The sequence below is a fragment of the Chiloscyllium punctatum genome, chromosome 10 (assembly GCF_047496795.1).
Source record: "Chiloscyllium punctatum isolate Juve2018m chromosome 10, sChiPun1.3, whole genome shotgun sequence".
NCBI lineage: Eukaryota > Metazoa > Chordata > Chondrichthyes > Orectolobiformes > Hemiscylliidae > Chiloscyllium > Chiloscyllium punctatum.
Window position 1 is genome coordinate 109,653,030 of NC_092748.1, and position 23,246 is coordinate 109,676,275.

The following is a 23,246-nucleotide window of genomic DNA, read 5'->3' on the forward strand; positions in this document are numbered from 1 at the left end:
ATTATGAAGGCAGCAACCTATTCCCTATCCAAAGTGTTAGGGAACTCTTCTACCCTGGATCTGTTCTGGTCCATCTTCCATCTAAAGAATACAGCTCTCTGAAGAGGACTGCCTCTGACTCTGTGCATCTGCTGACATACTGTATTTTTGGGATTGGCAATCTGTGCTGTGTCAATCATTCTTCTCGATCATTTCATCAAAAGAGCATGAGGCTACTTGCAACAATAGAATAACTGTTGTCCCCTTGTTCACCTTCAGATGAAGGTGAACATTCATTCTTGGTGGGAACAAAATTTTTATTTTATCAAAAATGCACTGAAAATTATTTGAGGCCAGCTAATGGAGTAATGACGCCTTGGCTATTATTGTCACCTCCCTTTTGTCATTGTTAATTGGAAATTGTTTATATCTGGAGAAGATGGGTAACAGCTGTAACAACAGTTGCATAAGATCTCATGTTACTCAGGAAATATCAGGAAAAAATAGTTTTAGACAGACTCCAATTTCCAACAGAATTTCACCTGACTTTTAAAGTGGCCTAAACCTTTCCCTTCTTCACTTGTCTCTCCTCCATCATAATGCTGTTTAAAACCTCTGACTAAGCTTTGTTATCTGCCCTAATATATCCTTATGTGGTTCAAAGTCAAATTTGGTTTGTTAATGCTCCTGTGAATCACTTGGGCACCTTTCACTGTGTTAAAAACACCATCTAATAACTTGCCTCAACCAGTGTATTATCTTGGGACAGTTCCTGTATTTAAGAAGCTGTAGGAAAGTAATCAAATACCACTGGGTATTAAGTTTGGGCTATTTTTGGGTGTTATGGAGTCATAGAGATGTACAGCATGGAAACAGACCCTTTGGTCCAACCCGTCCATGCCAACCAGACATCCCAACCCGATCTAGCCTCACCTGCCAGCACCCGGCCTATATCCCTCCAAACCCTTCCTATTCATATACCCATCCAAATGCCTCTTAAATGTTGCAATTGTACCAGCCTCCACCACTTCCTCTGGCAGCTCATTCCATACACATACCACCCTCTGTGTGAAAACTCTCTGTGTGAGACCCCTTAGGTCTCTCTCATATCCTTCCCCTCTCAATCTAAACCTATGCCCTCTAGTTCTGGACTCCCTGACCCCAGGGAAAAGACTTTGCCTATTTACCCTATCCATGGCCCTCATAAATTTGTAAATTTCTATAAGGTCACCCCTCAGCCTCCAACGCTCCAGGGAAAACAGTTCCAGCCTGTTCAGCCTCTTCCTATAGCTCAAATTCTCCAACCCTGGCAACATCCTTGTAAATCTTTTCTGAACCCTTTCAAGTTTCACAACATTTTTCCGATAGGAAGGAGACCAGAATTGCACGCAATATTCTAACAGTGGCCTAACCAATGTCCTGTTCATAAATGGTAGGTTCCTTCTTTTGTTGGGCATGATAATTGCATGCCCATCCCTAGCTGTAATATGCAAAAAAAATCCCAGGTTGAATTTAAACATTATTCAAGTTCAGTTGCCTTTGGTCCAAAGTTATTTTGGGGAAGAAATTGAAATGGTAAGAGCTGGAAGACTAAAATGAAGATTAAGCAAAAATGAAAAAGTGAATCAAGTATTCCTGGCAACTGCAAAGGCACTACATTTCATTCTTGTTGATCAATTTTCAAAATTAAATTTTGAAAGGTATATCTCCAAAAAATGATGAGCTTTAAATTTCCAACCTTATAGTATGCTAAACACTTTTAAAAAACTAGGTTAAAAACAATGACTGCAGATGCTGAAAACCAAATACTGGATTAGTGGTGCTGGAAGAGCACAGCAGTTCAGGCAGCATCCAAGGAGCAGCGATATCGATGTTTCGGACAAAAGCCCTTCATCAGGAAACTTTAAAACTTTAAAAAAACTGTAGATGCTATAAATCAGAAACAAAAACAGAAGATGCTGGAAAAGCTCAGCAGGTCTGGCAACATCTGTGAAGAGAGATCAAAGGTAACATTTCAGGTCCAGTGACCCGTTGTCAGAAGTGAGAAAGGGTCATTGGACCTGAAGAGTTAACTTTGATTTCTCATTACAGATGCTGCCGGATTTTGAGCTTTTTCAGCAAATTTTCTTTCTGTTTCTGCATAGTATGTTTTCTAGTTACAGTACTTTAAAAAAAGTGTCAATAAGTTAAATCGTTACCACAAACTACTCTCTGTACTGCTGTGATGGTGTGTAACCATCAGCATTGTAATGTTCTCAAAATTTACTCAATCAGAACTTAGATTTGGACAGAGAATGCAAGATCTGCAGCTGGTCTTTATAAAGCAAATATTTCACACCACATTTTGTCTTACCTATTTCCCACTCTCCATGCTATGCACCGTATTTTAATCAACAGTTACATTCTTTTGAGCATGCAGTGACTTTAAAACATCAAATCAATGGTGATGACATGAAGCTGTTGGATTATTGTAAAAAGCTAACTGGCTCGCTCAAGTCCTTCAGGGAAGAAAGCCTGTCCTTAACACCCTGCCTGGTCTGCATTTGACTGTAATTCCATGCCAATGTGACTGACATTGAAGTGGCCCAGCTAGCCACTCAGTTATATCAAAACTCTGCAAAGCAAAAATGCAGCAGTCTGAACAGAATCACCACCATTGTTTCAGGGCATCTATGGATGGATAATAATTGAGAGTCTTGCAAGTGACTCCCACATCGGAAGAATAAATTTAAACAATACTCTTCATGGCAAATTTTGAGCTAATATGCCTTCCAGCTGTAGAAGCACTCTAATTATAATTCAAGCGTGATGTGAGTCACTTTGTGCTCTTACTTGTAAGAAACTACGTACTCAAATACTGAAAAGATAAAATTGTTAAACCAGGTGTGTGAAGAGGTTTGACTGCTGTGAAATTGCATTGCATTATAAAAAGAAATTAGATGGAAAGTGGCATTTCACAACATTCCTACAGCTTCATGGTTAGTTACTGCTTTTTGAAAATACAGAAACGGTTCCTCAAGCTGCAAGGTGGTGCAGAGGAGAGAGTTTGTCCTTTAGCATCTCAAAATTCTCCATGAGAGAACCAAGGTGGTCAGTCAGCAGTGAGTAATGTGACCACAACGGGGCCATCTGACTGAACCTGATTATCACTTTATGTTCCCTCTGCCCCTTTCACCATTGCACATGACATGGTGATCAGCGAATTTTTAATAAGCAGGCGACCTAGTCTAGTTATTTATTTTCTTCCAGCACTCAATTCCAACCTTACATTTCCCTCCCTAAAGTTGTAGCCAGCTCATGTTCACTTACTGTTGTTCCCTCAGCTGAGAATAACTAACTCCATGTAAACCTTAGCTGTACCTTCTTTGACCTCATAACTCGGCTGTGGCTGCTTTTGAACTTTTTTTTTGTTAAGACCATTAAGAGCTTTGGGAGCCCCTAACATTGCTTCAACCTCCTCATTCTGCTATCTTGACCTTTTCAAGCAAACAGTGTTACTTGTTCCCTGGTTTCCAATGTTGCTGTTTGGAAGATGCCTATTGTGACCCGAGAATTATTCTTTCCTGTCAGTTCCCCTACTCCCTTTCCCATGTAGTGCAGTGCAATGCTCAACTCTTTCCAGACCACAGTGATGCAGGTATGTTTGACAGATTCCACCAGCTCTTGGCTTTGTGTTTTTCTTTGGTCTGGTGGTTATATGGTGGCTGCAGTGTTATTGAAGGAGTTGTTCATTATCTCAGTGTACTTTGGTAATCTATTGATGGAGCTCAAATCTTAGGTTGCTCAGCTAGCTGTAACAAATGGTGATAAACAATGTTCAGTAACACCCATGTTTTCTTTCTTGCTGTGTGATAGCTGTTACGGCCGAGCGACCACTTAAACTGCTCTCTGATGTGGCAGAGGCAGTGAAAGGGCAGGGCACCATTGCCTGGGTAGATTGTGGGTAAGTTGTTTCTCTTTTAAAAGCAATGATTGAGAATTTGATAATTGGCATGCTATCAGAAATCTTTTTGATTGAACCCTGTCTCTCTCATTCTTGTGCCTCTAGTCATTTCTGATAAATTTCTCTTGGAACTCCACATTGTTCATTTTTGAAGTTTTGGACTGACATCTTAACCAGTTTTCAGACCTCTTTGTTTTTACTGTCCTGAACCACTAAAACATATTTCTGCCAGTGTGCATGCTCATCTGTTCAGAACATTGGAACAGGAATTGACCATCAGCCTCTTGCGCCTGTTCTGCCATTCAGATTAAGTCAGGACTGTGCTGTTGCTCCATTTACCTACCTTAACTCCATTTGCTTTTATAACTTCACCCAACAAATATCTATCATTCTCCATCTCAACAATTTAGTTGGCCCATTAGTGGGATGGAATATAGTTACAGATTTCTACTGTTTTTTTTTGTGTGAAGAGTGCTTTCAGATTTCCCTCATAAATGGCCCAGATTGATTTGAGGATTATGTTAAATGGTGATTCAGTAGCACTTTTAACCAAGCAGCTTACCCCCACATCCTTGATTACTTCCTTTGGGGGAGAAAGTTTCTCTGTATCGTCCCTATTAAATCCTCTTGACTTTTTAAAAACACCCCAATCAGATCAGTAGCAAGTTAATGTTACACCTCCATCTGCATCATTTAATTCTGTTAACCAGCCTGGGATTTTCTTGGGTTATCATCATATCTCCAGTTCTGTGCCCAGAATCATTCTGTTGGCCTTGCTGCTGATACACAGTTCAGGCTTTGACATGTATATCTGCAGAAACCTCTCCTGAGCTATGCTTGCATCCTGGCTTGACTGACAAATGTGTATAGCAAATCCAAACGACTTAATTTTGTAAATTGAAAAACACTGGCTTCTCTTGAATCTTACTGCGTCCCCAGGAACAATATACAGGCTGAAATGTCTAGAGGTGTCTCTTCTTTTACAACCCATAACCAAAAATAAAACAACATATGCTACAGGGGAAGAGAAGAGAGGTGAGGTTGACAGATTAAATTGGAAGATATTGTTCCCGCTCGCAGGTAGTTCGGTAACCTGAGGGTGCAAATGTAAGATAATGAGCAAAAGAGAGGGGGTGAAATTAGAATCTAGAATGCACTGCCTGGTCTCAACAAATTTAGTAACATCCAGACAGGAGTTGGATGCATGTCTGAAAGGTGCTCAGGATTGAGGGGAAAGAGTGGAGGACGACGACTAATTGGATAGCTCTTTCATTGTTATCCAAAGGCTTCCTTAATCGCAATTGTATAGAAAACCAGATTCGCCAACCTCTTGTTGACTTTGGACAAAAGTAACTGAATTATGATTGATTCCAAGGAACTTGAATGATAGAACGATGCCATTTGGCCTGTTGTGCTACTTATTTGAAAGAGCTATTGCGATTAGCCGTGTCTATAACTGTGTAAGTTCCAATGAGTCTGTGGCAAATTTTTAAGTTGTTATCTTGGCCTGAAGTCAGTGAAAGATAGATACTGTTGTTTTCTGATTACAATTTGAAGGTGTGGGGAGGTCAGTGCTTTGCTTGCTGCGACGCAAGTCATGAGCCTTCAGTCTATGCACAAGCTTTATTTTACCCCAAATAACTTTAGCTGAAAGGACAAGGCTCATCTTGCAGAATATTAACTGGGTTGGGAGAGTGGGAGAAAAGGCAAGATAAATGTGGGTGGCTGATGTCAAGCTAAGATTTTACAAGTCTAAATTGTAACAAGGGAAAAATGAGGCAGATGAAGAGTTGCACAGTTTAGAATTTATCATGATTCACTATGCACCGGATCACAAGATGAATAGTCAATCAACCCATCTAAATCCTCTACCCACCTACTCCAAGCCTGCAGCTCTCCCACCAAAGCATCTAATGTATTTTTAAAACTGTTTGCCTTCATGTTATCATTCCTTGTGAGAAGGACTTCCTGGCTCAAGAGAAATGTTCGACTGTTTGAACTCATACCTCGTTTTGCTTTTTCTGTTTCATTTCTGATTTTCAATGTTCAATGTAACTGGTTTTTCTTAAGTTTTGTAGGGTATATGCATTATGTCCTAGTAACTAATTGTTTTTAATTGACAAGAGAAGAATTGCAATGAAATGTTGAAGAGTGACAATAAACTGCATTCACACACGTTTTATAAATCTCTTTCTGTCTTCAATTTATTATTTAGCTTCTAATAGAGTAATCAGGGAAGCCAAAACAAGAGCGAATCACTGTGGATGCTGGAAATCTGCAAGAAAAGCAGAAAATGCTTGAAATACTCATCAGTTCCAGTAGTATCTGAGAAGAGAGAAATCGGGTTAACATTTCAGGTCAAGACCTTTCGTCAGAGTAACTGGAAAGCCAAGTTTAATTCTGCTTGAAAAGCAAAAATGCCTAACACCACTTCTTGTTGAAATTGAGCTGGTATTTTTATCAGCAGCAACTTGGTGCGTAGCTGAACCCCATGGCACTGAGCACTGGGTTGAGCTTGCAGGCCTTAGCCCAGAGAAATTCTATACTTGGTGTCTGTGTTAAGGAGGTGGATGTAGAGGGCTAGTGGATGGAAATTCTGGTCTCAGTTTCTGATCAGTAATCTCTCTTCTGGAAATACATAGGTATACATTGGGTGGAGCAAAGAGTGAGTAAAGCCATGATGACATCCCCCATCACCTCTGGCAACATCCAACATTCTGGTGGCCAGATAATCTGCCAGCATTAACTCACCAGATTCACTGAAAAATAACAAGTCAAGTGAAATATCATTGTCAGTGGAAACACATCACAGTAAAGATTCCATGCTGATTCAGGAAGTGGGTGGGGTAGTAGGGATAAAACTGTGCAGTAGTTACATTTTAAGCTGGTACAGAATTAATTTATTCGTTTTCTCAGGTAGCCTAGCATGGAATAGTGCCTAATTTGTTGTGTGAATCAGTTCTTTTGTTTAGCCATCATCTTTGTACCAAAGTCATTAAAATATTGACCAAGTAATGCTTACATTTTGTGAGTGGATGTTGGCAGAATATTTGAGCATGGTGGATGTGGCCCAGCCGAGGTCCGTGCACCATAATCTGGATTGTTAACTGGTCATTTCACCCCATCCTTTTTGAGCGAGATGCATCAAAGGCATTCAGTGATAAACTGCTAACTCAGTTAGTTTGTATTCTACCAGTGCCATTCAACTTCAGGCCTCATGACAGCCTTGCTCCAAACATGGAGTTTTCTATAGGCCTCTGAATAGTCTCAGAGATGTAGAGGAAAGGATAGCAAAGATGATTCTCGATAGGAGTGAGAGAGGCAGGGTAGTTGTCATGGGGGACTTCAACTATCCAAATATTGACTGGGATCACTACGAGTACTACAGATGGGTCAGTTTTTGTCCAGTGTGTGCAGGAGGGCTTCCTGATACAGTATGTAGACAGGCCTACAAGGGGTGAAGCCAATTTAGATTTAGTACTGGGTAACGAGCCTGGCCAGGTGTTAGATTTGGAAGTAGGTGAGCACTTTGGAGACAGTGATCACAATTCTGTCAGGTTTACTTTAGTGATGGGAAGGGATAGGTGTACTCCACCGAGCAAGAGTTACAGCTGGGGGAAGGGAAATTACGATGCAATTAGGAAAGATTTAGGAAGCGTAGACTGGGGAAGGAAACCACAGGGGATGAGCACATTAAAAATGTGGAGCTTATTCAAGGAAAAGCTCCTGTGTGTCCTAGATAAGTATGTACCTGTCAGGCAGGGAGGAAGATATAGAATGCGTGAGCTGTGGTTTACTAAGAAAGTGGAATCCCTGGTCAAGAAGAAGAAGAAGGCTAATGTCAGGACAAAATGTGAAAACTCAGGGCGCTTGAGGGTTACAAGGAAGTCAGGAAAGACCTAAAAAGAGAGCTCAGAAGAGCCAGGAGGACACATGAGAAGTTGTTGGCGGATAGGATCAGGGTTAACCCTAAGGCTTTCCATAGGTATGTCAGGAATAAAAGAATGACGAGTGCTAAATTAGGGTCAATCAAGGATAATAGTGGGAAGTTGTGTGTGGAGTCAGAGGAGTTAGGGGAAGCACTAAATAAATATTTTTTGACAGTGTTCACTATAGAAAATGAAAATGTTGGCAAGGAAGGTACAGAGATACTTGCATCTAGACTAGAAGCGATTGCGGTTCACAAGTAAGAAGTATTAGAAATACTGCAGATTGTGAAATAGACAAGTCCCCTGTGCCGAATGGGATCTATCCTAGGATCCTCTGGGAAGCAGGGAAAGAGTTTGCCAAGCCTTTGGCATTGATCTTCAAATCATCATTGTCTACAGGAATAGTGCCTGAGGATTGGAGGATAGCAAATGTGGTTCCCTTGTTCAAAAGGGTAGCAGAGACAACCCTGGTAATTACAGACCAGTGAGTCTCACTTCAGTTGTTGGAAAAGTGTTGGAGAAGGTTATAAGAGATAGGATTTATAACCATCTAGAAAAGAATAATCTGATCAGGGACAGTCAGCACGGTTTTGTGAAGGGTAGGTCGTGCCTAACGAATCTTAGAGTTTTTTGACAAAGTGACCAAACAAGGAGATGAGAGTAAACCGTTTGATGTGGTATATATGGATTTCAGTAAGGCGTTCGATAAGGTTCCCCACAGTAGGCTATTATACAAAATGCGGAGGAATGGGATTGTGGGAGACATAGCAGTTTGGATCAGTAATTGGCTTGCTGAAAGAAAACAGAGGGTTGTAGTTGATGGAACATGTTCATCTTGGTGTCCAGTTACTAGTGACGTACCGCAATGGTTGGTGTTGGGTCCACTGCTGTTCGTCATTTTTATAAATGACCTGGATGAGGGCTTAGAAGGGTGGGTTAGTAAATTTGCGGATGACCCTAAGGTCGGTGGAGCTGTGGATAGTGACGAAGGATGTAGTACGTTGCAGAGAGACATAGATAAGATGCAGAGCTGGGCTGAGAGGTGGCAAATGGAGTTTAATGTGGACAAGTGTGAGGTGATACACTTTTGACAGAGTAATTGGAATGCAAAGTACTGGGCTCATGGTAAGAATCTTGGGAGTGCAAATGAGCAGAGAGATCTCGGTGTCCGTGTACACAGATCCCTGAAAGTTGCCACCCAGATTGACAGGGTTGTTAAGAAGGCATACAGTGTTTTGGCCTTTATTAACAGAGGGATTGAGTTCCGGAACCAGGAGGTTATGCTGCAACTGTACAAAACTCTAGTGCGGCTACACTTGGAGTATTGTGTACAGTTCTGGTCACCGCATTATAAGAAGGATGTGGAAGCTTTGGAAAGGGTGCAGAGGAGATTTACTAGGATGTTGCCTGGTATGGAAGGAATGTCTTACGAGGAAAGGCTGAGGGCCTTGAGGCTGTTTTCGTTAGAGAGAAGAAGGTTGAGAGGTGACTTAATAGAGACATACAAGATAATCAGAGGGTTAGATAGGGTGGACAGGGAGAGCTTTTTTCCAAGTATGGGGACGGCAAACACGAGGGGACACAACTTTAAAGTGAGCGGAGATAGGTATAAGACAGATGTCAGAGGTAGTTTCTTTACTCAGAGAGTAGTAAGGGTATGGAATGCTTTGCCTGCAACGGTAGTAGATTCGCCAACTTTAAGTACATTTAAGTCGTGATTGGACAAGCAGATGGACATACATGAAATAGTGTAGGTGGGATGGGCTTCAGATTAGTATGACAGGGCGGTGCAACATCGAGGGCCGAAGGGCCTGTACTGCACTGTAATGTTATGTTCTGTGGATCAAAGAGTTCAATTACAGCAGTGAAGTGTGAGTAAGTGCCCTTTACATTAAGATAACGTTTGATCAAATAAGTTGTCAAGGAGCCATGGCAAAACTGGATTCAATGGAAATTGTGTGGTACCTCCAATGTTTTCAGTCATTCCTAGAAATCTAGGTTGTTGTAGGTCAATCATTCCCATTCCCAGGACGTCACTGCAGGAGTACCTTAGGGTAGTGTCCTAGATGCAACAATCTACAGCTGCTTCATCACATATCATACCTCCCTTCCACCAGAAGTGGGGATGTTTGTGCAATATTAAGTAGCATTCACCACTTCTCAAATACTGAAGCAACCTTTTATGGGCAGCAAAACTTCTGCACAACTCAGGCTTGAGCTGACAAGTGGCACACAAATGCCAGGTATTGTTTTCCAGTGTATTACCACCACCAAACTCCTCCCCCCTCCCCATCTGGAGAGGGATTATCATTGATCAGAAATTGAATTGGATCACCCATTTCTGACTACAAAACTTTGTCAGAGGTTATGACTTCTCAGCTGAACAACTCCTCTTTTGTCTTCCAAATGCCTGCCCATTATCCGCAAGACACGAGTTAGGATTATCCATTTTTCTGAATGAGTGTCATTCCTTCAAAGCTCAAGACCACGCAAGGCAAAACAGCCTATTTGCTTGGCAGCCCAACTGCCACTTTGAGCATTCACTCCCTTTACCAGCAAAGGACAGTATCAACTATGTGTAAAATCTTCAAGATGCACTCCAGTAAATCACCACTTATACTTATACTTATTCAAAGGCATCTTCCAAACTTGCAACATCTGCCACCTACAATGACAAAGGTAGCAGATCATGAGAACATCAACATTTGGAATTTTCCCTGGAAGCCCCACACACCATCCTGATTTGGAACTGTAATGCTGTCGCTCCAGTGTTGCTGGGTCTAAATCCTGGAAATTCCTCCCTAACTGTATTGTCAATGTGCATACAACACATGGACTGCACCAATTCATGAAAATGTTTCACCATCACCTTCTCCAGGACAGATGGAGATAGGCAGTAAATACTGGCCTTACTGATGACACCTGTAACCGTAGATCAAATAAAACAAATCTCTTTTGGTGTCACTCTGGCCAAAGCTGACTAACAGCATTGATCAAGGATTCAACTTTGTTCTGCCTATGACTGTATGTCTTTGTCAGGGTATTTAGTGCCATTTAGCTCATTAAACATTTGAGAATGTTAGCCATTCCAACATTTTCCTCTAAATTCCCACCTTCCTCCTTTTGCAATATATTTACTTGCCCAGGTATCTTTCTGTTCAGACCGACCAACCTTCAGTGGTGGTGATTATAACTTTGTTATGTTTTCTCCTGGTTTTTGGAAGAAAGGCTTCCTTCATTGCTGTCTTGCCAATGCTCTTTGTTGTTTGCATTGAATTTACAGCACAAAAATAGTCCATTCTACTGAACTGATCTGTGCCTTTATTTGTGACCACATGAGCCTGCTCAAATCATATTTTGTTTGAAGCCAGTGAACTTTCAAACTATGTCATCAGAGGAGCTTGTGTCCTGCCTCTTGAAATTTAAACAAAATGCAACATACACAGGTAAAATTGTAACTGCATTTTATAGATATTTATAGATATTTTCAATCAACCATTAATACACCACTAGAGCAGGTAGCCATACTGTCACTGTGTCCCAAGACCACTTCAATATTTTTAATCAATTTTCTCAGCGCATGGTGGCTTTTGAACCCAGACCTTCTGGCCTATAGCCTGGGAACACTTCCACTGTGTGCCATGAACAGGTTTTTTGCATTTTACAGATATTTTTAATTAATCTTCTCAGGTATGTTATGACACACTTCTGAAGCAGGTGGACCTGAACCCTTGCCTTCTGGTTCAGAGGTAGGAAACACTGCCACAAGAGCTTTTCAAAGGTGAATGCCATTCGTGGGATGATCGTTAGCCTTGTCCTAATTGTTTCCCACAAGTTGGAAAGCTAATTGATGCTTTAGTATTTCTCATTTGTGATTCCTGTCCTTGATCACCAGCAAAATGTTAATTGTCTTGGAGGCACGATAGTGGAGCATCTTCTGTTGAGGAAGCTCGTGAAGCTACCTACTGGCAACTTGAGATGGACAAAACCCAGATAGTATTTTAAACTGTTACAGCTGAATGTATGAGGGTGCTTGGCAGACAACCTGCACCATAAGAATCTGTGGCTTTTTGTAAAGGAAGAATTTCAAGTATTGATGCAGTTCAGACTGAAGTCAGACACTGTCTCCCATTTACAGTCATGTCACGCTGCTGTCTTCTTACAGGAACAGTGAAAGCAGGAAGCTATGCAAGAAGATGAAAGTGGAACCAGCCTCAAAGAAAAATGGCGTTGAGTTGTTGCATTACAAGTGAGCAGAATCTAAGCCCATTAAATGCTGAGGTTTAGTATTTCTAGCAAGACTACTTTTATTGAGATTTTGGTGACTGTTGCATGTTGTTTTCTGCTGAAGCCACGGATCATCCTCTGACTGAGAGCAGCAGATGGGTGCCTTGCTGTATGATTTCCGCAAGTGTTGTTCTGAAGGCAGCTGCTGGGCTACAGTTGCCCTTTCTGTTTTTTCTTCTCCCCTCTTCCCGGCTTGGCACTTGCCCATATCGGTGTAGCTGAACAGCGGGTTTAAGTTCTGCTGTCGTGCCCCCCTTGTTTGCGTTTTCATTTGGAAAAATTTTTAGTTTTTTTTTTAATTGACTGCCTTGGATAAAATCGCAGTATTCTTCTTGGTTGGTAACAGCCTTGAAGTGTTTTTTAAAAAAAACCTTGCATCAATGTAACACATTTCGCAACTTCAAGACCAAAGTGCTTTACTTTCAGTGAAGTACTTTTCAAGTTCAGTCACTGCTGTAATGTAAAAAATGCAACTGCCAATTTGTGCGTAGCAAGATCCATCGGACCCACATGATCATTGGTTTTGTTTGAGGTGTAAATATTGATCAAATATAGAGAATGTCACACTTCTTCTTTGAATAGTGCTGCAAGATCCACCTAAGCAGGTAGGCAGAGTCGCCACCATCACCAACACCTTTGGCAGCACATTCCAGGCACTTATCACTCATTGTTTCAAAACAAAACTCTCACAATTCCTTTGAACTCTTTCCCCCTACGCACCCCCCCAACCTTTAACCCATGCCCACCGTAATTGATATTTCTACCCTGGGGAAAAAGACTCTGACTAACCACTCTCTCCATGCCTTTCATAATTTTGTAAAATTCTATCAGGTTGCTCCTCACCTTCCTTTCAAGTGAAAACAAACCAAGTTGTCCACACTCACCTCATAGCTAACACCCTCCAAATCAGGCAACATCCTGCTAAACTATTTCTGCGTCTTCTCCAAACACACCACAACCTTTGTTAATGGAGCAATCAAAACTGTACAGCGTATTCCAAATGTGGCCTAACTACAGTTGTAAATCGCTGCAACTTGATTTGGCAATTTTTATACTCTATGCCCCTGCCAATGAAGGTAAGCATGCCATAAGCCTCCTTGACCATCATATCCACTTGTGTTGCCACTTTCAGGGAACTGTGGACCTATAGACTTCAATCCTTTTGTATGTTGACACCACTAAGGGTTCTGCCATTAACTGTATGCTTCCCTCCTGCATTAGATCTTCCAAATTGTCACTTCTCGTTTGTTCAGATTAATTTCTAACTGCCATTTCTCTGCCCAAATTTCCAGCCTATCCTCTGCCAATCTACCTCATTATCCTAAGCTTTCCCAACCTTTGTGCCATCCGAAAACCTACTAATTGGCCACCTACGTTCTTCTCCAAATCATTTATAGATATTAAAAACAACAAGGGTCCCAGCACTGATCCCTGTGGGGCATCACTGCATGCCATAGATCTCCAGTCAGAAAAATACACTTCCACCACTACAGTCTTCTATGAACAAGCCAGTTTTGTATCCATCTTAGCAGCTCACCACGGATCCCATGTGACTTTACCTTTTGTATCATTAAAGTCCATACAGGCAATATCTACCCCCCTGCCCTCATCAATAACCTTTGAGGTTTTTTGAGGAAAGTAACAATCAACTTTGTGCGACACACACTGTCCCACACAAGCCATGCTGCTTATCGCTAATAAATCAAAAACATTGCTTTATTAAAGCCTTTTTGTCTCTTTGTCCACGTATCTCCAGTATTTAATTATGCTGGGCTAGCAGCTTCCTCTGTTGGTAGCTACTGAAGGCATCAAATTTAAGCATAGCTGATGCGTATTGGCGTAATCTTCAGCCATCACAATCAAGCTCATGAAAGTGCCATCACCACGTGCACTTGCTGTTCGGGTTTCTGAAAAATAGTCCCTCGCTGAACAAGTCGTACTGGCTGCTCTGTCTCTTACTGAGCCCAAGAACTCCTTCCACATTAATTGTTATCTTGCCACCTCTACTCGGTCACATTTATGGTGCATTAACATAATTTTGCAACAAACAATAGGTTCAAGCAAATCTCGGCCACCTTGCTGTGCTGTGAGAAATTTATTGAGTTAGCACTCAGTATTCTGAATTTATGGCAGATGTATATTTCTGTGTCTGTTTAATTAATCTCTATTTTGAAGGGGATAATGCAAGAGAGAATGCTTTGGCTTTTAAGGGGATAAGTGTGTTCATATTTGTGCTGAAAGATGCTAATATCTGCGTGTTTCTGATTGTATAGGGACGGAGCTTTCCATGTTGAATATGAAAGGCCTGAAACATTTAAGGTAATAATTGTCTGTACCAAGTGTTCATAAACTTTTGCAATGTTTGTTATTACTTTTCACTCATGGGAAGTGGGCATTGCTGTTTGGCTCAGCGTTATTGCCTTTGAATTGAATGGCTTGTTCTCGGACATTTCAGAGGGCACTTAAGAGTAAGTGCATTGCCGTCCTGATGAAGGGCTCTGGCCCAAAACGTCGATTTTCCTGCTCTTCGGATGCTGCCTAACCTGCTGGGCTTTTCCAGCAACACACTGTCAACTCTGATCTCCAGCATCTGCAGACCTCACTGTCTCCCAATGTGCTGCAAGAGTCCATCAAAACTACCTTTATTTTTAATCCCTGAAGAATCTTCGGTTGAGAACAAGGAATAGTTAATCGGTTTGGTTGACATTTCTCACTTTAATGTATATCCTGACTGCCATCTCTTTTCCTTTTCTCAGCGTTGCAATCGTCTCCTATAAACTATTATGGTTTGACTCTCAATTCACTTTCCAATGGTACAACTGCTTCAGCTGCATTAAAGAATAAAGTATTCCACCTAACAGTGGAAGTGTCTATCTTAACTATTATGCAAAGCAGATTTAAATTCCTCCATACAATCAGCTGTCTAGAGGAAAAATGCCAATTTTCATTTTGAGTCCAGTCCGTAAGTGTTAAGTGGTGCCAGTGTTGTAAGCTATTTAATAAACAAGGACAAAAAATAGGATGTGCAATCAAGCTCCAGTCTTTCCCCATTCTCCCTCCAACTGGATTGAGGTAGACCCAGTTTTGGGTTCACACTCACTGAGTTACCACTTATGCCAGAAGGGGATCACATTCCTCTTGCTCTTTCTCCTGAAAATGTGGATCTTTGCCAGGATAAGGTTCCAAGTACAGCCCTCCAGGAACGTATCCAATTTGGCCACTCTTATTGTGAATCTAGGGCAGTAAACCTTGGCAACTATTCAGCCATGAAGTGTGTTGCTTTTGAGCCTGACCTTTTCCTCCCTGATATGTTCATATTCATTGTATCGCAGGAATCTCTAGATAGAAAGAGAGAGCTAGTTGTCTCTCTCCTCCACCACCAAACAAAACCCCTCGTGACCCCAATGCCCCCACATCCCTGACACAATGAAGCCAGATGTTACCTGGCCTGAAATCAGCTAATTTGATACAAAATACTTTGCTTTATTTGGCCTTTTGTAGGTATAAATTGAAATATTTTAAACACTACACGGAGGTCTTTTCATGGGAATTAATTCACCCCAGTAGTTTAAAATAAAGTGACTCTATAAAATGGACTATGTGATGTGTAATGTAAGGACGTAAAGGCAGGAAGTATTGCGATTATGTTCCCCTTTGTGGTTGAAGAAAAGCCACAGATCATACAAGTGAGTGTGATTTGGTTAACCAGATGCTTAATACAGAGGTTGTACAAAGTATAGAGCTTCCATCGCAGTCATTGTGTAGCACAGCTTGAGGTAAACCAGATTTGCTTATTTTGTTTCAGCAAATCTATTCAAATGACAATGGATCAGAGTGATTATCCAGCTTCAGTACCTGCACTCCGTTCGTTCAAAATCTGCAGGCCTCCACTTCCCCGAACATCAGATTACTTGTTAAATTATATAGTTCCTTAAATGATTTCCAGAGGTGTCCAGGTCATAATTTAGTTTCTTGTGTCACTCACTCATTGCATGAAAGACCTTCTGTTATCAGTGCTCAACTGGCCTTTTGGGAGTTCCTGTGTCCTCACATCTACCAACCCTCCTGACCTCCCCCTTCCTTAGTGAACCAGAGTTGTGGTTTTTCAAACTGTTTACAGTCTCCTGAGTCAGTTTTAAATCTTTCCATGTAAACTAAGTGGTCGGATTTCTCTCAGGGGATCCAACTCTCTGGATGTTTTGTGGAATGTTTGTGAAGGTCTGGTGGTCTAGCTCGTCACTGCAATAATATCTGGTGACAGGTGAGTGGTGGTATTCACATTATGGTTGTAGGGTATCTTGACAGCTATAACAAAGGCGACTCTCTGGTTAAAAATCAGCAGCCAAAGCCATGCATTCCTTTTGTGCTACAAATCATCAATTCTTCTTGTAAAAGAGAGGGCAATTTTTAAAATGTTCTTCGACATTTGGGACTGAACCCTAAATAGAATTTTCTCTCTTCGCTGGAGGAGGGAGTGGTGAGAAATTGGAAGAGGAGGGTGGTGAAGTAGAACAAGATCTGATGCATGCATTTCTTCCTGAAGTGTGTCTCATTTGTTGGCCTGTTCTAGTTCATGTTGTAACAGTGGCTGGGATCTCCTCCTGTCCCTGCCACTTTGAAAGAAACCTCTTTGGGATTAGGTTGGGAGAACCGCATTACCATGAGCCTAAGAAGTTTTAGATGCACGTCTTTTCATTTCCTTTAATCCTCTGCACCATCATCAATAATTTGTGTATTCAGAACTGAGATTCTGCTCAGTTTAAAAATTTATGAGCTTTGCACTCTTTCTGATTGTTTGCAGTCAATGGTGGCATTTATGAGGGATCCAGAGGGCGCTCCACTATGGGAAGAGAATCCTGAGGCAAAGGATGTGGTTCACATTGACAGTGAGAAGGTTTGACACTATTTGTGATAATGTACTTTACTGGGAAATGGGATACTCACTGGTGATAACAATGCTGTTTTATTTTGTTTGTGTGCATGGGACTGCAAGTCCTGTCAATTTTGTCGATCATAGCATAAAGAAAATGTAATGCATGCAACACAATGTGACCTTATTATTTATTTTAAGTTTTTTTTTTGGTGTGGTCTGGTTGAAGGAATTCTATTTTCATAAACACGGTATATTTTGATATTTCAATGTAATGATGCAGTATAAAAGGTGAACATCTGAAGTGATAATCCAATGTCTGGCAACCCTGGAAAGTTGCTGCAATATGATCTCCGAACTGTAGAGATTTCCTGCAGGGCAAGATGAGGTTCAGCCCTCTGTGGCTGCACTGGCCCTTAGATTAGATTAGATTACTTACAGTGCGGAAACAAGTCCACACCGACCCGCCGAAGCGTAACCCACCCAGACCCATTCCCCTACATTTACCCCTTCACCTAACACTACGGGCAATTTAGCATGGCCAATTCACCTAACCTTTTGGATTTTGGATTTTTTGGATTGTGGGAGGAAACCGGAGCACCCGGAGGAAACCCATGCAGACACAGGGAGAATGTGCAAACTCCACACAGTCAGTCGCCTGAGGCGGGAATTGAACCCAGGTCTCTGGCGCTGTGAGGCAACAGTGCTAACCACTGTGCCACCGTGCCACCCACAAAGAATACTTACTTGAATAATAGAGCTAATCTTACTCACCGGGTTCTCTCTCACGAATTCCTGAATTTTCACCACCTTCATTTGATGCAAAACGTGGACAAAACAGTTTGCTTGATTCGCACCACATCCACAAACATTCACTACCTCCACTGCTGAAGCTCAGTAGCAGTGCCTGCACCACCTATGAGATGCACTTCAGGAATTCACCAAGGTTCCTGAGCCAGCACCTTCCATAACCATTATCATTTAGAAAGATAAGGCAGCAGATGTATGGAAACAATGCATATTCCGCTTAAGCCACATACCACCATGATTTCAGAATATATCGCCATTGTTTTATGTCACTCGTCCAAAATCCTCGAACCTCTTCTTTAATGACAGTATAGGTATGGTGGCACCCACTTTACTGCAGCAGTTCAAGAAGGCAGCTCACCATCTTCTCAAGAGTAATTAAGGATGAGTAATGAATGCTGACCCAACTGGAGTCACCCACATCACCTGAATGAACCAAAAAAAAAGGTTGTTTGAAGTAGTAGCTATAATAATCATTCTTGGAAGATTCTATGCTCAACAATTTCCTGTTGAGCTCAATAACCAAATAACTGCAGATTTTAAATCTGAGGTAAAACCAGAAAATACTGTGGTGATTAGGCATCACCTATAGGGAGTAACTGTTAATGTTTCAGGTCCCTTTCTCAGAACCTGTTCATGTCAGCATTTAAGTTCTACAAGAACCTTCCCACCTATCCAGGGCATTGTCTGCTTTCACATGCTGATCAACAAGCTGCCAGTGCTTTCAGTTCAAAGGATGTGTTCTATGTGGCACAGTAGCTTAGCGGTTAGCATTGTTGCCTCACAGTGCCAGGGACCCAGATTCAATTCCAGCTTCGGGCGACTGTCTGTGTGGAGCTTGCATGTTCACCCCGCATCTGCGTGGGTTTCTCCCACACTTCAAAGATGTGCAGGGTAGGTGAATTGGCCATAGTGTTCAGGGATGTATAGGTTAGGTGCATCAATGAGCGGTAAATGTAGAGTAATGGGGAATGGGTTTGGGTGGGATACTCTTTGGAGAGTTGGTGTAGGCTTGTTGGGCCAAAAGGCCTGTTTCCACACTGTAGGGATTCTATGATTCTATTGACAACAAAAAAACTTCAGTGATTCCCAAAAAGGCATTAAAGGGCAAGTTTCCTTTGAGTTCTCTTTGCCTAAAACAATAAGAAATGCTCTCTCTTCAAAACCCAACCACAGAACATATTATGCTAAGCAGAAAGACAAGCTCCTTGAGCAAAATATACAGAAATAGATGTAGGTTTTACACTACTGAACACAACAAATTCTGTTCAAAACCACATGTCATACAATTTCATTTGAGCAGTCTTTGCACCATTCTTGAGCTCCTTATCAATAATGAATCCTTCCCTTTGAAATTGGATTAGCTGTTTCCTCAAGTAAGTTTCACTGGAATTCCTGTTTGGGATGGGAAGCAAGGCTTGTCATGAAAGCAGCGCTAAGACTTATTATTTCCAGGACAGAAAGTTTTGTTTAACTTGCATTTTAAGACAGTAAAACACCCCATGATCCTTCAGGGTATAATCAGCCCAAAAATAAGGACAAAACTCAAGGAGAGACATCAGTGCTGTTGGCCAAAGGTTTCAACAAAAAGAGATGTAGAGAGCTAGAGAGGTTAAAAATGAAGTACTGTAGCTCAGATTTGAACAACTGAACTTTGGCAGCCAATGCTGGAGTTAAGGAAATGGGGGAATGTTGAGGCTGTTTTGAACTGGAAGACGACAGTGAAGAATGTAGGGAATTCAAATTAGTGAGAGGGCAAGTCAAGTAAGTGTTTGAATGCACAGATGAGAAGTTACATTTGAGGTGGTGATTTATTAGTTAAAGTCAGCAAGCAATGAGATTATGAGTGACTTGATGTGATTTAGGCACAGGTAGAGTTTTGAATGAGTTCAGATTAGTGGAGGATAAAAGATACTTCTCAGAATGTCTTAGAGCTTCAACTGGAACGATCCAGCTATGAAGTGTCTGCACCTCTCTCTAATGTAGGCTATAAATCTGCTGCTTTATGTGGGTGCCAATACCAGGACTTGGGTACTAATTCTGATGCTTGAACCCTAGTCAGTACTTTAAAAGCTCAAATTCTAACTGTTAATGGATTGGGTGTTTTATGTGTCAGCGTTGGGTCGGTGGTAGTCTCTGCTGTAAATCTAAAGGTTCTGGGTTCAGGATCCACATCTGAGATTTGAGGCAGCTATGCAGGATGACAGTCCCCTTGCAGTAGTGAAGGAGCATTGTTGGGGACGCTGCCCTTCTGATGGGATATTAAACTGAGACCTTGCCTAGCATCTCAGGTGAGTGAAAAAGAACAAGTGAGTTCTCCCTGGTGCCATGGATAATATTTATTCTTTGATCTGCACCTAAAAGGATATTATCTAGTTTTTAAGAAAAACAGGGTACTGATCTCAGTTGTTCTGGATAATACTATGCCTCAGTCAACATCACAGAAAACAGATTATCTTTTTTGTTAATCACATAGCTGTTTCTGGTAGGTTGCTGTCTGTGAATTTACCATCATGTTTGCTACATCACACTAGTGACTATACTGCAGCAGTGCTTCATTGGCCATTAAGCACTTTCAATATATTCTGAGTTCTTGGTGCGTTCCATTGTTTTCATTCCAACTGTGTGAGAAGCGACATCGATAATGGGGAATGTTACCCTGATGATGTAATCTTACTGGTCATTGGGAGTTCAAATTACAGGAGTCAAATGGGCATGGGGTTAAGTGACCGTTTTTTCACAGCTCAATGTAAGCTGTAGCATCCTAGTGGTGCAGGTTCTCATCATTCAAACTATATATAGGGGAGAGAGTCCCAAAGGCAGCATTGTGTGAGAAGTGTTGTACAGCCAAGAGCAAAATAGGCAAAGTTTTTCTTTGCAATAAAAATAGAAAGTGCTGTTCAGCAGTTGAAAGAATAAGATTTATGTTTAGAGTGCATCCCTTCAGTAAGGCTGTGCTTTATTGGCAGGTTTCTAGCACTTGGTACTTTTCTATTTATTTCACACCTTTGACCTGGGTGAACAGGAAGGATGCCAAAACCTGATCAAGGGATTGAGAGCCTGTATGTTAAGTGGCTTTTTTCAAGTTTGGAATTCTGAAGTGTGGGCTATCTTTTCTTCCCCCCCCCCCCCCCCCCCCTCTGATTCTGTACCAACAGAGAAACCACACATTAGGTGGAAGATGTCGTCGTCTTAAAAAAAACTTTTGCTCTTTACCTTTCTCATGAGATGCTTTTGACTACACTACTAACAGCATCCAAAAAAAAAACAATTCATGTGATTGTTAACAAGATCTAGTGTGCAAAATGGCTGATTGTCTTGCCAATGTAGCAGTAATAATTGCATTTCAAAGTTAATTTAGTCCATGTCACTTGGGGCTGTGGGGTGTTTTTGAGAGAGGTTTTATAAATGAAAAGCTGCTTTTTGTCTTCTATTCAACCACCTTTAAAACAGTTCAGCTTTTTCTAGTTTTACTCACGTCAGGTAATATTTGAGAATGGTGGGCCTTCATAGCTGAACCAAACAGTAACAACGTGTAACATCAGACCAGAGAATCCTCATGACCCATGAAGAAATAGTTACTTAAAATTATTCCCAGATCTACCTTCTGATTTGACGCTTTGCCCCCTTAAGATCGTTTCTTTGCGCCACTTAGAGTTATGGAAATGTGCAACATGAAAATAGACCCTTTGGTCCAACGTGTCCATGTCAACCAAATATTCTAAATTATTCTTGTCCCATTTGCCAGCATTTGGCCAACACCCTCTAAACCCTTCCTATTCATATACCTATCCAAATGCTTTTTAACTGTTGTAATTATACAAGCCTCCACCACCACCTCTGGCAGCTCATCCCACATATACACCACATATACATATGGGGAAAAAGTTGCCCCTTAGGTCCTTTTTAAATCTTTGCCCTCTCACCCTAAACTTATGCCCTTTAGGTATGGATTTCCCTACCCTGAGGAAAAGACTTTTGACTATTCACCATATCAATGCCCTTCATAATTCTATGAACTTCAAAAGGTCACCCCTCAGCCTCTAACGCCCCAGGGAAAATAGTCCCAGTCTATTCAGCCTCTCCCTATAGCTCAAACCCTCCAACTCTGGCAACACTGGTAAGTCTTTTCTGAACCCTTTCAAGTTTTGCAACGCCTTTCCTGTAGCAGAGAAATCAGAATTGAACGCAGTATTCCAAAAGTGGCCTAATCACCATCCTGTACAGCCACAACATGACCTCCCAACTGTATCTTCAATGCACTGACTAATGAAGGCATGCCACCTTCACTACCCTGTCTACCTTTGACTCTGTTTTCAACAAAATGTGAACCTATACCCAAAATTTCTTTGTTTGGCAACACTCCCCAGGATTTTACCAGGATTAAGGAAGCACTTCTGCACACAAAAGGTGGTAGATGTTTAGAACTCTCTCCCATAAATGGTCGTGGATTCTGGATCACTTGATTGCAATGCTTGATTTAAATTATGTGAAACCTGTTAACCTTGTTAATTCAAGATTTGGAGATGCCGGTGTTGGACTGGGGTGTACAAAGTTAAAAATCATGCAACACCAGGTTATAGTCCAACAGGTTTAATTGGAAGCACACTAGCTTTCGGAGCGACGCTCCTTCATCAGGTGACTATCACCTGAAGCTAGTCTGCTTCCAATTAAACCTGTTGGACTATAACCTGGTATTGTGTGATTTTTAACTTTTGTTAATTCAAGAATAGCATGGAGTTAGCATCCAGGTGTCCTGAGTTCATGTATGTAAATTTACAATATTGGAGTAACTCAGTTGCATTACTTAATGGGGTGTTTATAAAGCCTGTGGAAAGTAGAATACAAGCTTAGGAGACATGTGAACCACAGTGACATACAAGTAGAGAAATGTTAAAAATGGCCTGCAGACATTTTGAAATAAGTTATTTGTGTTTGCACCTTAAATTTCCAACAAATCTAGTTTCACAGAAGATGTTTGGTGCTTTGTTTGCAACCTGAATCTTTCCCAGAGTTAGAGATGCGATTTCTTTGGTCAAATTGAGGATAAACATGGCTTGACTTTCCAGCATACTTATTCAGGAGATTGCATTCTGCTCATCAAAATGTCTGTTTTGCTGAAACAGTAATGATCGCAGAAGTGTTACAGTGCAGAAAGAGGCAATTCAGCCTATCCTGTCTGTACTGGGTGTCCAAATGCTGATACAGCTAGTACCATCGTTACTCTTTTTCACACTACCTCACTGGTGGCAGAGAGACCCAAAAAGAGACAGAAAGCATTGCTTTCCTACTCCTGGGACAGCTCCATTGTTGTCTCATTTTTTATTCTTCTTGCTGTTGTCCTGGATACATTTCTCCATTCCTCCAATGTACCCAAGTCCAAATATTTAAATCCCATCTCCAAAATATCAGAGCTGCGTGTTGTCACTTC

The 23,246-nt window shown here is 41.3% G+C and overlaps 1 protein-coding gene across 1 annotated transcript in view; it reads left to right on the forward strand.

Moving 5' to 3' along the window:
• Positions 1–23,246, forward strand: part of pdia5 (protein disulfide isomerase family A, member 5) — a 113,730-nt gene that overhangs the window by 14,450 nt on the left and 76,034 nt on the right. The window contains exons 3-6 of the mRNA XM_072579921.1: positions 3,835–3,922; positions 12,017–12,100; positions 14,412–14,457; positions 16,940–17,032. Of these exons, the coding sequence (XP_072436022.1) occupies positions 3,835–3,922; positions 12,017–12,100; positions 14,412–14,457; positions 16,940–17,032 (311 nt within the window). The remainder of the gene's footprint in view (positions 1–3,834; positions 3,923–12,016; positions 12,101–14,411; positions 14,458–16,939; positions 17,033–23,246) is intronic.